Genomic DNA, 16,972 nt, shown 5'->3' with positions numbered 1-16,972 from the left:
GAAGGAACCAATCCTGCCAATATCTCACTTTGGAATTCTAGCCTCCAGAGCTGTGAGAGAGAAAGTTTCTGTTGTTCAAAACATGCTGCCTGTAGCACTTCATTATGGCAGCCTTAGCCATATTCTAACCCGAGTCACTTCGGACAGAAAGATGAGCAACAGAGGAGGGTCTGCCCTGGAAAAAACCTACGGTTCAACAGGGAGAAAGACACATCAACAAATAACAGTTTAAAAATTTACTGACGCCTTTCAAGGAGATTTCTGACATCAACAAAAAACAGACTCTGAAAATATATTCTGCAGAATATTTCAAGAAAAATAAAATAGTACACACTATTTTCTTTTTATTACATAGCTTCATTTGCTTAGGAAACACATTTTTTCACATTTTTTTAAAAGTTCTTCCTTTTAAAGAAAATCACCATTTACAAAGGTTCCAGCCTATTTTTATTTCAATTTTATCTTCTTCCACATTCCACAAGCAGAGGATCACCTCTCTCACCCCTTCCCTCCTCCATCTCCTCCCGCTTCCTCCTCTGATTCTCCATGCCTAACCGGTAAGGAAATAGAGGCATGGAGACAAGGAAATGGAGCCTCCCCGCTTTCTGCACACTTTGCCAAGGTATGTTCCCCCACTTTTGCCTCCCTGTTCTCAAAAAAATACTACTTCCACATCCTAGAAATTTTGTTAACAGCCTGTCTTAAATTAAACTAACACTTTAAAAGTTACTATTTTTAAAATAAACCAGTATCAGGGAATGCCTTGAGTTCCCTTTTCTATCAGTTTCTATTTGTGAGTTTTTGGTAAATTATTAACAACACTTTCTTCTCTTAACAAGCTGCTTATGCTGTAAACAAATTATACATGGATTCAAGCTCTTCCAGTTTATCAGAACATACCGGTCATTCCACAGAAAAGAAAGTATAGCAGAGTAGGTTTTAGGTTGAATATATATTAGCATGGAAAATCATCTCAAAATATGCTTTTGAAATTAAATACAAGGTAGCTGCTTATTTAATATTTCTTTCTCTGTCCAAGTTAAATTTGATTATACCTTCCAATCTGCAGAAAAAGGTATAACCTACATTGTGTAAAAGAAAGTAAGAGCTGATCCTCGAACAACCCAGGCGTGAACTGCACAGGTCTACTTACATAGAAATTTTTTAGTGGACTGATGCTAAAGCTGAAACTCCAATACTTTGGCCACCTCATGCGAAGAGTTGACTCACTGGAAAAAGAGTCTGATGCTGGGAGGGATTGGGGGTCGGAGGAGACGGGGACGGCAGAGAATGAGATGGCTGGATGGCATCACCGACTCGATGGACATGAGTTTGAGTGAACTCCGGGAGTTGGTGATGGACAGGGAGGCCTGGCGTGCTGTGATTCATGGGGTCGCAAAGAGTTGGGCACGACTGAGCGACTGAACTAAACTGAACTACTACAGTCCTATACAATCCACAGTAGGTTGAATCTGCTGATTCAGAATTGCAAATAGGGCTGCTTGTGAAGTTAGCTCCAGGCGAATTTCTGACTGTGTATAGGGTCAGCACCCCAGCCCCCCATGCCAGTCATTCAAGGGACAACTGTACTATTTATTTTCTCCATACTTCATCTTATGACAGCTTAGAAATTAGAATAAATTGATCTTTGAAAATTATAACATTTGACATTAATAATAGTAAAATTTAAATTCTGCCTGGAGAATCCCAGGGACAGGGGAGCCTGGTGGGCTGCCGTCTATGGGGTCACACACAGTCAAACACGACTGAAGTGACTTAGCAGAAGCAGCACTATCAGAAGATTACGGTATTATTTTACTATATGGTATTTTATGAATCAAAAAAATTAGGAGAATTTTATTTTTATGAATCAAAAAAATTAGGAGAATTTTATTTTTCAATTGCATAAAAGGAATCCCCTTAAAATAAAAATACAGCTTAAAGTGTTAAATCTCTTATTCACAGATAATTTTTCACTTGGCAGAATGCTGAGCAAGCTCTCGCCTCTCTGCCATCAAACATAACAGCAATTGCTGCAGTTGTTGCCACTGTACAGTCCCTAAGTCGTGTCCAACTCTCTGCGACCCCACGGACAGCGGCACACCAGACTCTTCTACCCTCTACTATCTCCTGGAGCTTGCTCAAACTCATGTCCATTGACTTGGTGATGCCATCCAATCATCTCATCCTCTGCCACCCCCTTCTCCTCCTGCCCTCAATCTTCCCCAGCATCAGTCCCATTTCCAATGAATCAGCTCTTCGCGTTAAGTGACCATGTTACTGGAGTTTCAGCTTCAGCATGAGTTCTTCCAATGAATATTCAGGGTTGATTTCCTTTAGGATTGACTGATATGATCTCCTACTAAGTGTAAACCTTTGAGCAGGGATTTTTTTTTTTTTTTAATTCACAGCAACACAGTGAGACACAATTCTGAGACCTATTTTCCAGATGCAGAAACTGAAGCAAAGCACGCTTAGCTTCCTTTCTCAAGATCCCAGAGTCAAAACGCAGTCAGGACATGGTACAGTCAAATGAGATCCCCGAAGTCTGGAGTCATGACCCTTCCTGCCCACCCTGAGGGTGAGTGAGTGTAGCAGCAGAACCTGCGGCCTCCCTGATAGTCACACCCCTTCTTCCTTACCAACAAAATCCCAGTTTTAGTGGAGCAGCAACACATATGTTTAAAAATCCTTAATTTCACTGATGTCTCTTTGGTGGAGGTAACACTGTGGAACAGATTCTAACTAAAGGTAGAGGTCTGAGGGACAGGAATCCTTCTCAGAGGAAAGTTCATTTGGAGAAAATCTTCCCAAGTCTACACTTTTCCTGAGAACTGGGCCTGCAGAATTCGGCTTCTACCTCACGACTGCAAAAACAGACCCTACACTAAGGCAGCAGAACTCAAAATAAGTCTAGCCTCCTGACCTTCTTTTTGCAGGAGATAAATTCAACCCATCCCTTCAAACACTTCAATACACTTTCCTACGATCCGAAACTCCAAGTCTTCCCTAACCATCACTGACTAAGTAATAGAGTCCTTATATTACTGGTCATAACTTTATTTCTCAAATCAGATTCTTTTTAAAACCCTGCAGCCATGAATCTGAGTTTACCTACTGAGTTCTGTTGATAACAGTGAGTTCAATAAAGAAACAAAAAAATTTAATAATTATCTATAGGAGGCATAAAAAATGGGATAGATGGTGAAAAAGATGAGAGAGAGGCAAAAAACACCTTTTTACATTGTTTGGGTGTTTTTTCTCACCATGAATATATAGTTTTTCCAAACTATGTAAATGACTTTTTAAAAGAAAACAAATAAATCAAAGAAGGATATATTAGGCTTTTATCTTTCCTGCCAAGAAATCAACAATATTACCTTTCTTGGATCGACAGGATAATTCAAGGTGTTCTTCTGTAGCAGTCTTCTTTTCAGCTGTTAATGACTTCAGGCAGATAATGGTAACAGTAATAATAATAATTAATAATGATGTAGTAATTCATGTGACAAGGGCTAAAAACCAACATTACATAAAATATTCAAGAACTTACACTACACCCCTTTAACATATTCATCTATTTTCCTTTATTTACCAACAAGTATTCCAAAAGCACATATTTATAACTGCATTTTTATTTTTCCAGAATCTAAACAGAGGGCTGTCTTTTTAGAACTGATAATAGTGGCGAGCACTCCTTCTTAGAGTGAGTACTTCAAAATTACCACATAAACCAAAATCAACCAGAACCCCCAGTGCCATCAGGTCCTGACACATAAGCATTTCATTAAATAGACTTCTTTTAAAGGTAGGATGCTCAACAGTGTCATCTTCTGAGAATATTTCCAGTATGCATCCCTACTAACAAAGTTCTACATGACGGAAAGAGGTGAATACTACTATGCCACAATTGTAGGGAATTCAAGGATGAGGAAAAACAAGTAACACATCAATTACAGTGTTCTGAAAGAAAATAAGGAAGGGAATTCCAAAGAAATATAAGTACAGCGGCGTGAACTCCCAGGAAGCTAGGATTTATCGCTCAGCATTTAGGGAAGACAGCATCATGACTTTACCGGAGCGCTGGGACTCTTCAGAAATCCTTCTCCACACCTGAGCCATGCTTCAGACAGGGAAGCCATGGCCCCCACGGTCCTGAGCCCCGCTCGTCTGCATGGAAGGGGACTCTCTCCTGGAAAGGATGGGTACTCTGCATCCCAATTTCTTTTTCTCTGTAGAAACAGTTTTCAAAGAAAAAAATAAGGAAATCAATTTCATTAAATATACACTAAGGAATGGCACTGTGGAGCAAGCCCAGCAATGGCATCAATGAGGACACAGTTTTTATTTCACTTTCATGTAGAATTTCTATTTTAGTGTCTTTCTAGAGAACAGTGTTTCTCCAGTCTTTAAGGACTTAGCTCCTTACATGGGCTTTGGTGGAGGTTGTGGGGCAACAGCTGGGGAAGGTCCTTCTGGGCTTCCATAGAATGACTTCTGACCACCTTGCTGTGAGTGACACGGCTCATGCAGTAAGGCAGCTTCACACACAGTTCGCGAAGCACACAGGCACTGAAAACACTCGTTTCAGCAATGTCCGATGGCTTCGGCCTCTACTTTGTTCCAAATGATGAACTTCTTAATGGCCTTGTCCTTGGGCACACACTGGGCACAGCTGGTGCATGAACAGGTTGCACGTGGCCTCAGCCCTTCCTAGACACGACCATCGTTTTTTCCTTCCGTGGTCATTTTGGAAGCAAGGAGGTGAGAGGGGTCTCTGAACCTCCACAGAAAGAAGAGTCAGAAGACAGCAAAACTAAAAGGGCTTGAACAACACAACTGGACAATACACTCTAAAATACAAGTGGATGAGGACAAACCATGAACCCAAGTCTTGCATGGTATCCCATCTGACAGGAAAGAGTCAAGAGAAGCAAGAAAACAGAGGAGGACCGAGCACAGGGGCAGCCGGTGTGCAGCAGGAAGGAGAGCAGCAGCTGAGAACGCACCAGGAACAGGAGGGCAGGGGCTCCACCCGAGAAGACCCAAAGGAACCAAGGAGCTTATGTCCAAAAACGGTGACAACACTGATTTTTTTTTCTCAAGCTATTTTATTTAGTTTTTTTTTTTAATGTCTATGACAAGCAGTGGAGAAGGAAATGACAACCCACTCTGGTATTCTTGTCTGGATAAGTCCATGGACAGAGGAGCCTGACGGGCTACAGTCCATGGGGTCACAAAGAGTCAGACACGACCGAGCAACTAACACAATACCTGACAAACAAACATTCACCTTATCAGTTCTTTAATTTGCATTTTATTTTAAGGAAAATTTTTAATTTGCATTGGGAATTAAATTAAGGTAACCTACTAAAAGCTGATCACTTTATCAGAAATAAAACCCCTCATCCAATGACACTGCAGTTTTAAAAAAATAAAAATTAAAATATACCATTAAAACTTCCTTAATCAGGAAGAAGGGAACAAATTCATAAAAATAAATTCAGCCATAACATAGATGGCATTTTCATACTTAAGAGGTCTAAGTTTTTTTCCTCTTATGTAGAAATTCCTGTGGTGGGGAGAACTGCAAGCAGAAGAGGCATCGACCCTCAGGAAGGTGCCACCTCCACCAGAGTGCAGTTATCTAAAGAGGTTCACTGAGTTATCTAGAACAGTAAGGAAACTGGGAAACATCATTTGGTCTTCTCAGTTCTTGGTCTATATATATATACACATATATTTTTAACTCCAGAATATTTCTTTAATACAATAAATCGGTCCAGGTCAGCGCCTCAGTAAAGTGGGTGATACCAGGGATGGGACAGGGAAGGACAGCATAAGCCTGAAATATCTTGAGCCAGAGAGCAAGAAACTGCTCAAGAAATAATGAAAGCATGCAAAAAAGACACAGGAGCCTGCATGAAGGGGCTCCCATGGCCAAATGTGGGACATTCCAACATCAAGTAAGTAATGATAGTAAAGGATTATAACCAATTGAACAAAATAATAATGTAAGTCTACAATGACATAAACAAATAAATGACAGATTCAGAATATCATCAATGAATGCTAAAACTGGAGGTTGAAAGTTTGAGGATGAAGAGAATATATACATGGTCACAGAACATCTCCCCAGAAGTTACTTATTAATTCCAAAGGGAAAGGCAGTAACTTTACAGTGGAGAAATGTTTCAGACACCATCTTAATCAAGTCATGAATGTTGATGTAAGCCATCACCAAGTGCTTCTTGATATGAGACACCGAGCAGAATATAAGTCAACCTCCACAGTATTACCACCAAAAATGTATAACCTAAATCTCAACACCGAAAATATCAGACAAACCTAAAACAATTGGACTGCACACCTCAACAATGACACAGTCAAGAAACACAAAGAAAATCTGAGGAACTAACCCAGATTAATGTAAGGCTACAGAAGCATGAAAAGAAAATAAAACGTGATCCTGGACAGGATCCTGAACCAGGAAAACAGATCATTATTAGGCAACTGATCTGAGAACATGGACATAAGTTTGGGAAAACTTCGGGAGTTGGTGATGGACAGGGAGGCCTGGCGTGCTGTGGTTCATGGGGTCACAAAGAGTCAGACACGACTGAGCGACCGAACTAAACTGAGAACTGGAACAAGCACACAGAGTAGGGCCGTGAACCTCAGCTGGGAACATGCATGTCAGGTGATTCAAAATTTTCCCTGCTCTTCATATGCCTGCAAGAGACTATAAAAGCACCATGAGCACCAATTCAGAGATTACAAATAAAGTTGAGCAAGGAGGCAATTTCATAAATACACAGTCTTTGAAAAATGAGGATTGACTGTACTTTGATCAGAGCGCACTTAGAAAGAAGCAACTAGTTAAAACCCAAAAACAGTAAACTCTGCTTTACTGCTTTAGTATCCACATCAGCCGCTCACAGACCACTTTTCCTCCTTCTCACCTCTCTGCTCAAGTTTTCTTTCTTTAAGTACATCGTGTGCATGTATTTTATTTACTCATTTTGAAACTTTATTCCCTTGATACCAAAGGCATGCCACTATACATCTGTGGGATACTCCCTTTGGAAAGAAGTGAAAATTTCTAAATATTGCTTTAGATATCATGTAATAAATTTGGAGAACAAATCGAATGTCTACCAATACAAAGTTTACTTGGGTATCTGAATAAATCTCAGTGGCTCTAGCCACATACTCAATGGATATCAACACTTTCTCACCCAGAATTGATCGACATTAAGGAGAGAGAATGAGGGACAGATGTGAAGTTTTAACTACATCAGCGAGTATGCCCGCACTGGGGTGCTCAGAGCCTATCCTGTGAGGTTTACTGAGCAGGTGTTTTTTTCAGAGACCCTTCCTTTGCTATGACAACAGAACATCTCTCAGGCTTGTCACTCACTACTTTGGTTACATCTGACCCGTCCTCTGCTTCTCTGGATTTCATCCACACTCAAGATTCTTCAGGGACTAGAACCCTGTAACCTAACATAAAGGACAGAATTCTAAGGTCCTGCTTTCCAGTCAGCCAGTGCAGACACTCTGCAGGCCCCGGGACACAAAATGAGCAAGAAAGACCCCACCCTCCAGCAGCTCAGGCAGGAGTGACACAGACCCTCCCACAAGTGCAAGGACAAAAGGGCCTTAGCCCCAGTTCCGACACCTCCCAGCCTGGCCTTCCACAGCCCTCTTCGGCGGTCCCTCCAACTCCCCCAGCCAATCTCTTCTGCTCCACGTGCTGCTGCCAGGCGGGGCATTTCCAACACCACACCAGCATCTACGGCACGCTTTGCCAGACGTCACCTCTCCTCCTCCTCTGGTCTCTCTAACAGATTTCCCCACAGATCGTGCTCATCTTTTCCGTGAAATACCCTTCAAAGTCTCCATTAATGCCCTCCCTCAGTGACCCCATCTGGTTTGTTGCCCAACCTACCCCTTGCCCTGGAGCAAGAACTCCTGAGGGCAGGAGTCCCGTGCCTCTGCACCTCATCCCCACTAAACAGCACCCCCACTGAGGTCCTCCTTACATAACTACTGAACAAATATGCAAATTCCATGACTATTACACCAGATCTGTCACAAAATTTTTAAATATCCAAAGTCAGTCAGTCAGTAAGTATAAGCCTATGGGAAACACAGCCCACTTATTTCTATTTTATCCACTTATGGTCGAAAACAATATCTCCAGCAGACCTCTCTACATGGCTAGACAGCAGGGACACTTCTCTCTCCACAGAGTTCTCTCTGCCACAAGCAGGTGCTCACAGGGCAACTTCACTACCCAGCCTGCTCATTCATCCACCTTTTCTTTTTTCTAGTGACAAAACACACACCCCAACCACAGTTTTGGGCAGCCAACATGGCCAAGGTTAATCATAGGACATCGGCCTGTCCACAGTGACTGGTCCAGGGATGCCACGGGACCCAAGCTGAGGCAATCAGAGACCCTCTCCAGTGGGACCACTGGAGAAGATTCTCTTCTTCTCAACTTGGTCAAGGGTGTGTCCCCAAAGCAGCCAGCCACCTTATCCCATATAATAGGAAGAAACCTGAGAAAGTCAGAAGAGGAACAAGCCATGCTCCAGGCTATAGAGGGCAGATCCCCAAACAGCCCAGGTGCCCAGATGCTGTGAGCTGCAGGCCAACGCATCAATCTTCCAAGCCTCTATCCAGCGTAAGTTGGCCTTCAACTGCCAGATAATAAAAGAGCTGAACCACAGTATTCAGTAAATATCTGTACTGAGCTGAAGTGACTCACTGAGCCCTCTGAAGGTACACAGCGAAAACCCATTTTCACCTTCAATGACCTTGGGCTCTAACGACATAATTAGAGTGAAGGAAGAAACAGATCAACACTGGGCTGATGAGCTCAGAAAGATTGATGAGTGAATGTTTCCTGGAGAAAGCGGGCTCTGACTTGGACAAAGGAAGAAATATACTTTGGTGACGGTTACCTGTAGATCCCGAATTGTCCAGGCTAGTCAACATCGTGAGTTATTATTCTCCTCAAGCACAGAAACACCCAGGAAATTTCACAAGCAGAACACAAACCCTTCCGCCCTCATCTCCAGGCTATGCTGTCACACTGGCCTGGCACCAGTTGGCTACATTTACATTCTCGAGACCCAGTTTCTGGGTCAGTAAAACCTGGATAATAGATGCACTCATCTCCAGATCACCACCAAGATAAACTCCGCACTTAAACATGACACTGTGCGAGAACAGTGCCATTTACTCCACAGTGGAAGGAAGAAGAGTCGATCGACAGTCAGGGGAGGTAATAGAGAACGCACTTCAAACATTGGTAATGAAGATGTGTACTATGATTCACAAAAATACTGTTTTAATCTAATGACCAGCTTTAATATTTCAAAACTCAAAAAAAGAAAATGAAGTTTACTGGTTAGCACTCTACAGTCTCTCAGAGAGTTTAAGGAGCAGAAAGGAATTAAATGACTCGTTGGGAAAAGCCAGTTTATACACACACAGTGGAATATTATTCAGCTTTAAAGAAAGACGAAAATTCTGACACAGGATACAACATGGAAAAACCTTGAAGACATTAAGCTAAGTGAAATAAAAGAGACACAAAAGGACAAACACCACATGATTCCACTTACATGAGGTCCTCAGAGTCATCAAACTCACAGAGACACAAAGCAGAACTATGGTGGCCAGGGCCTGGGGGGAGGGAAAAATGAGGAGTTGTTGTTTAAATGGGTAAAGGGTTTCAGTGTGGGATGATGAAAAGTTCTAGAGATGGAAGGTGGTGGCAGTTCCAGAACAACATGAAAGTACTTAGTGTCACAGACCATACATTTAAAATTGTTAAAATAGTAAACGACATTATTTTACCACAAGTTTTAAAATTGCTCTCAAGGGCAATGCACATCAAAATCATCACGTATGCTTCTGGAGACAGGAGATCCTCAAACCTCAAATGAGAACCCTGAGTGAGGAGAGGCTCAGGAATTTGCACTTCAGCAACCACCTTGGTAAGTCTTACACTATTAAAGTTTGAGAACTGCCACAAAGCACACTGGATTAAAATCCAAACTGTAAGGGGAAACTAAACACACAACAAGCGTCTCTGCACATACTTGGGATTTTCTACAGCTGTAAAGTACACACTGCTGGGTAAAACAGGTAAAAATACCATTGGCTCTGCTGAGCTTTTGAAAAGGCCAAGGGAGAAACTTATGAAGCTTTACATCCAGGGGCTGGAGGATGTAAGAAGGAAATCTTCAAAGACCAGGATGCCAGTCCCAAAACACTATATTCAGGTTCCAAACTCTCCTACCATAGACGGTTCCACTCCTCAGGCCATCATTCAACCACACACAAGTTTCTCTGCTTTTTTTTAAAAATCTCTCTCTTACCATGACCCCATCCAGCTATCCCTTGCTCCTTCTCTTCCCTAGCACACTTACATAGAGACTACTGCAACTTGATTTCTTCACTAACCTCTCCTCAAAACTGTTTTCCCTTTGAGGAATGTATTTCTTCACACTCATAAATGTACAGGTGTCATTGTTTTCATAAATAAATGACAAGAACTGAAAAAAGAATTCAATGCGTCATGTCCAGTTCTTTGCAACCCCACACAGACTGTGCCCACAGGCTCCTCTGTCCATGAGATTCTCCAGGCAAGAATACTAGAGTGTGTAGCCATTTCCTTCTCCAGATGATCTTCCTGACCCAGGGACTGGACCGGCGTCTCCTGAGTCTCCTGCATTGAAAGGCAGTTTCTTTACCACTGAGCCCCCTAGGAAGCCCAGATGAATTCAATAATCTGGATCAAAATCAGGAAGGACTTATACAGAATGTTCAAAGAGAAAATTTTTTGAGATCTTCATAAAACTGTGGCCAAGAATTAGGGCACTAAGTATGCTTCTTTTCTTTCTATAAATAAATTAGTTATTGGGTATACAATATACACTGTTTTTCTCTGTCATAGTTTTTAGGAGGAAATAACCTAGAGTTACACAAACTGGACAGGTTTTCTTACAAATAACTTTTACAGAAATTGTTCATGTGTGTTTCAGTCTTTACAGAAGTATTCCATTTTTGTGTTTTGACATCACAGTAATTTTTTTTCTAAGAATCACTCTATTCCATTATTTGTCCATCACAAAAACTGAGTACAAAATTGCGTACCAAGGACCAGGCTCAGTTCAGTTCAGTTCAGTCGCTCAGTCGTGTCCGACTCTCCGCGACCCCATGAATCACAGCACGCCAGGCCTCCCTGTCCATCACCAACTCCCGGAGTTCACTCAAACTCATGTCCATCGAGTCGGTGATGCCATCCAGCCATCTCATTCTCTGTCGTCCCCTTCTCCTCCCACCCCCAATCCCTCCCAGCATCAGACTCTTTTCCAGTGAGTCAACTCTTCGCATGAGGTGGCCAAAGTATTGGAGTTTCAGCTTTAGCATCAGTCCTTCCAATGAACACCCAGGATTGATCTCCTTTAGAATGGACTGGTTGGATCTCCTTGCAGTCCAAGGGACTCTCAAGAGTCTTCTCCAACACCACAGTTCAAAAGCACCAATTTTTTTGGCAATCAGCTTTCTTCACAGTCCAACTCTCACATCCATACATGACCACAGGAAAAACCATAGCCTTCACTAGACGGACCTTTGTTGACAAACTAATGTCTCTGCTTTTTAATATGTAATCTAGGTTGGTCATAACTTTCCTTCCAAGGAGTAAGTGTCTTTGAATTTCATGGCTGCAATCAGCATCTGCAGTGATTTTGGAGCCCAAAAAAATAAAGTCTGACACTGTTTCCACTGTTTCCCCATCTACTTCCCATGAAGTGATGGGACCAGATGCCATGATCTTCGTTTTCTGAATGTTGAGCTTCAAGCCAACGTTTTCACTCTCCTCTTTCACTTTCATCAAGAGGCTTTTGAGTTCCTCTTCACTTTCTGCCATAAGGGTGGTGTCATCTGCATATCTGAGGTTATTGATATTTCTCCCAGCAATCTTGATTCCAGCTTGTGCTTCTTCCAGCCCAGCGTTCCTCATGATGTACTCTTCATACAAGTTAAATAAGCAGGGTGACAATATACAACCTTGACGTACTCCTTTTCCTATTTGGAACCAGTCTGTTGTTCCATGTCCAGTTCTGACTGTTGCTTCCTGACCTGCATACAGGTTTCTCAAGAGGCAGGTCAGGTGGTCTGGGATTCCCATCTCTTTCAGAATGTTCCACAGTTTATTGTGATCCACACAGTCAAAGGCTTTGGCACAGTCAATGAAGCAGAAATAGGTGTTTTTCTGGAACTCTCTTGCTTTCTCCATGATCCAGCGGATGTTGGCAATTTGATCTCTGGTTCCTCTGCCTTTTCTAAAACCTGCTTGAACATCTGGAAGTTCACGGTTCACATATTGCTGAAGCCTGGCTTGGAGAATGTTGAGCATGACTTTACTAGCATGTGAGATGAGTGCAATTGTGCGGTAGTTTGAGCATTCTTTGGCATTGCCTTTCTTTGGGATTGGAATGAAGACTGACCTTTTCCAGTCCTGTGGCCACTGCTGAGTTTTTCAAATTTGCTGGCATATTGAGTGCAGCACTTTCACAGCATCATCTTTTAGGATTTGAAATAGCTCAATTGGAATTCCAATCACTTCCACTAGCTTTGTTCGTAGTGATGCTCTCTAAGGCCCACTTGACTTCACATTCTAAGATGTCTGACTCCAGGTGAGTGATCACGCCATCGTGATTATCTTGGTCGTGAAGATCTTTTTTGTACAATTCTTCTGCTTCTGTTAGGTCCATACCATTTCTGTCCTTTATCAAGCCCATCTTTGCATGAAATGTTCCCTTTGACCAGGCTAGCCACTGACATATCTGTTTTAATACACTGCTGCCCAATTCGTGTCTTCTGATTACACACATTTTAGCTGTATCCTTAAAACAGAAATGCTGTATTCTGCTGCTCTTCTTTGCTCAATAGCAATTTTCTGATGCTCTAAAGAAGTTCTACCCCTTAAAAGAACAGAACTCAAACCTATGAGTTTATGAGAAGCCAATGGAAATCATTTATACACAAGAATCATTGTTCTGTTTCTGATTGTATCAGGATTGAAAAGAATATTCAGAACTGATTTTCAAGTATATATCTATTAACACTAATGACTAAGTTTTAAAACAGTAACATCAATTTTTAAAAAATTTTAATTGGAGGTTAATTACTTTACAATATTGTATTGGTTTTGCCATACATTGACATGAATCCGCCCTGGGTGTACATGTGTTCCCCATCTTGAACCCCCCTCCCACCTCCCTCTCTATATCATCCCTCTGGGTCATCCCAGTGCACCAGCCCCGAGCATCCTGTATCATGCATCGAACCTGGACTGGCGATTTGTTTCACATATGATAATATACATGTTTCAATGCCATTCTCCCAAATCATCCCACCCCTGCCCTCTCCCACTGAGTCCAAAAGACTGTACTATACATCTGTGTCTCTTTTGCTGTCTCACATACAGGATAATCATTACCATCTTTCTAAATTCCATATATATGTGTTAGTATACTGTATTGGTGTTTTTCTTTCTGGCTTACTTCACTGATTAATAGGCTCCAGTTTCATCCACCTCATTAGAACTGATTCAAATGTATTCTTTTTAATGGTTGAGGAATACTCCATTGAAGAAAGCTGATCGCCGAAGAATTGATGCTTTTGAACTGTGGTGCTGGAGAAGACTCTTGAGAGTTCCTTGGACTGCAAGGAGATCCAACCAGTCCATCCTAAAGGAGACCAGTCCTGGGTGTTCATTGGAAGGACTGATGCTGAAGCTGAAACTCCAATACTTTGGCCACCTCATGTGACGAGTTGACTCACTGGAAGACTCTGATGCTGGGAGGGATTGGGGGTGGGAGGAGAAGGGGACGACAGAGAATGAGATGGCTGGATGGCATCACCAACTCAATGGACATGAGTTTGAGTGAACTCCAGGAGTTGGTGATGGACAGGGAGGCCTGGCGTGCTGTGATTGATGGGGTCGCAAAGAGTCGGACACGACTGAGCGACTGAACTGAACTGAACTGAATACTCCATTGTGTATATGTACCAAAGCTTTCTTATCCATTCGTCTGCTCATGGACATCTAGGTTGCTTCCACATCCTGTCTATTATAAACAGTGCTGTGATGAACATTGGGGTACACGTGTCTCTTTCAATTCTGGTCTCCTTGGTGTGTACGCCCAGCACTGGGATTGCTGGGTCGTATGGCAGTTCTATTTCCAGTTTTTTAAGGAATCTCCACACTGTTCTCCATAGTGGCTGTACTAGTTTGCATTCCCACCAACAGTAAGAGGGTTCCCTTCTTGCCACACCCTCTCCAGCATTTATCGCATGTAGACTTGGATAGCAGCCATTCTGACTGGCATGAAATGGTACCTCATTGTGGTTTTGATTTGCATTTCTCTGATTATGAGTGATGCTGAGCATCTTTTCATGTGTTTGTTAGCCATCTGTATGTCTTCTTTGGAGAAATGTCTGTTTAGTTCCTTGGCCCACTTTTTGATTGGGTCCTTTATTTTTCTGGAATTGAGCTGCAGGAGTTGCTTGTATATTTTTGAGATTAATTCTTTGCCAGTTGCTTCATTTGCTATTATTTTCTCCCATTCTGAAGGCTGTCTTTTCACCTTGCTTATAGTTTCCTTTGCTGTGCAGAAGCTTTTAATTAGGTCCCATTTGTTTATTTTTGCTTTTATTTCCAATATTCTGGGAAGTGGGTCATGGAGGATCCTGCTGTGATTTATGTCACAGAGTGTTTTGTCTATGTTCTCCTCTAGGAGTTTTATAGTTTCTGGTCTTATGTTTAGATTTTTAATCCATTTTGAGTTTATTTTTGTGTATGGTGTTAGAAAGTGTTCTAGTTTCATTCTTTTACAAGTGGTTGGCCAGTTTTCCCAGCACCACTTGTTAAAGAGATTGTCTTTTCTCCATTGAATATTCTTGCCTCCTTTGTCAAAGATAAGGTGTCCATAGTTGTGTGGATTTTTCTCTGGGCTTTCTATTTTGTTCCATTGATCTATATTTCTGTGTTTGTGCCAGTACCATACTGTCTTCATGACTAAAACAGTAACATCAATTTTGATGCAGACATAAGCACTGACAGAAAAAAATACTTGCAAGAAATGCATGAAAGTGCCTGTGTCACCTGACTGAAGACTGACAGATGATATTCTCCAGTGTATTCTTTTACAGCAATTTTATAATAGGTGCGTATTATTATCAGAAAAGACAAAAAAATTTTTTACTGTTCTAAACACTACACACTAAAATCCCAAGTTTTCTTTCCAGCATGAGTCTCTGTTCGTAAAGGAAGTTAAGTACTCCCCCTGCTGGTTATTTAAATAATTCCTCAAAAGTAAGAGCAATGGTTAGAAGGCAAAGATTTCTTAAATCAAATCATATCAAAAGACAATGATACCTGAACTATGAACTTCAGAGCAAGTTAACAAGATATCAGGAAACAACTTAACCACTCTAAACCTTTTCTTTCCTAAGTTTCTTTAGCTACCTCTTTCAATGTCTTCCATACCTTCAAACTTTTCTCTCCATACATCTCAACCCATTAGCTTTGCTGATCAAAATTAAATAAATCCAAATTATGAAGCAAAGTATTAAGAGTACTGAATTTTTAACTTTCTTTTCCTAAATATATACATGGGCCTTGAATGTGTGCTCAGTCACTTCAGTTGTGTCCAACTCTTTTTGCTCCATGGACTGCAGCCCACCAGACTCCCCTAACAATGGGATTCTCCAGGCAAGAATACTGGAGTGGGTAGCCATTCCCTTCTCCAGGGGATGTTCCCGACCTAGGGATCAAATCTGCCCCTGCTGTGTTTCCTGCACTGCAGGCAGATTCTTTACCTCTGAATCACGAGGAAAGCCCAACTCCATCTGCATTTATATTTTAATTAAGTCATTTAAAACAAAATGGACATTAGGAGACACTGGAGCAATGTCTTCAAAATTCTGAGGAAAACTGGTTTTCAATCTAGACTTCTATTCAGTTCAGTTCAGTTCAGTCGCTCAGTCATGTCCGACTCTTTGCGACCTCATGAATCACAGCACGCCAGGCCTCCCTGTCCATCACCAACTCGCCGAGTTCACTCAAACTCATGTCCATCGAGTCGGTGATGCCCTCCCTGTCCATCACCAACTCCCGGAGTTCACTCAAACTCATGTCCATCGAGTCGGTGATGCCATCCAGCCATCTCATTCTCTGTCGTCCCCTTCTCCTCCCGCCCCCAATCCCTCCCAGCATCAGACTCTTTACCAGTGAGTCAACTCGTCGCATGAGGTGGCCAAAGTATTGAAGTTTCAGCTTTAGCATCAGTCCTTCCAATGAACACCCAGGATTGATCTCCTCTAGAATGGACTGGTTGGATCTCCTTGCAGTCCAAGGGACTCACAAGAGTCTTCTCCAGCACCACAGTTCAAAAGCATCAATTCTTCGGTGCTCAGCTTTCTTCACAGTCCAACTCTCACATCCATACATAACCATGGGAAAAACCATAGCCTTGACTAGATGGACCTTGGTTGGCAAAGTAATGTCTCTGCTTTTTAATATACTATCTAGGGTAGTCCAATACTTTGGCTACCTCATGCGACGAGTTGACTCACTGGAAAAGAGTCTGATGCTAGGAGGGATTGGGGCTGGGAGGAGACGGGGACAACAGAGAATGAGATGGCTGGATGGCATCACCGACTCGATGGACATGAGTTTGAGTGAACTCCGGGAGTTGGTGATGGACAGGGAGGCCTGGCGTGCTGTGACTCATGGGGTCGCAAACAGTTGGACTCAACTGAGCAACTGAACTGAACTGAACTGAGGTTGGTCATAACTTTTCTTCCAAGGAGTAAGCATCTTTTAATTTCATGGCTGCAATCAGCATCTGCAGTGATTTTGGAGCCCAAAAAAATAAAG

The 16,972-nt window shown here is 42.1% G+C and overlaps 1 protein-coding gene across 1 annotated transcript in view; it reads right to left on the bottom strand.

The window, feature by feature from the left end:
• Nucleotides 1-16,972, bottom strand: part of SPIDR (scaffold protein involved in DNA repair) — a 277,995-nt gene that overhangs the window by 240,598 nt on the left and 20,425 nt on the right. Inside the window, exons 2-3 of the mRNA XM_055432633.2 lie at nucleotides 4,077-4,232; nucleotides 3,381-3,447 (exon numbers count right to left, since the gene is read on the bottom strand). Coding sequence (XP_055288608.1) covers nucleotides 3,381-3,447; nucleotides 4,077-4,232 — 223 coding nt within the window. The remainder of the gene's footprint in view (nucleotides 1-3,380; nucleotides 3,448-4,076; nucleotides 4,233-16,972) is intronic.

Source organism: Moschus berezovskii, chromosome 16, assembly GCF_049115385.1.
Source record: "Moschus berezovskii isolate FMDL1 chromosome 16, NW_MosBer_1.0, whole genome shotgun sequence".
NCBI lineage: Eukaryota > Metazoa > Chordata > Mammalia > Artiodactyla > Moschidae > Moschus > Moschus berezovskii.
This window is presented reverse-complemented; position numbering and strand designations above follow the sequence as displayed.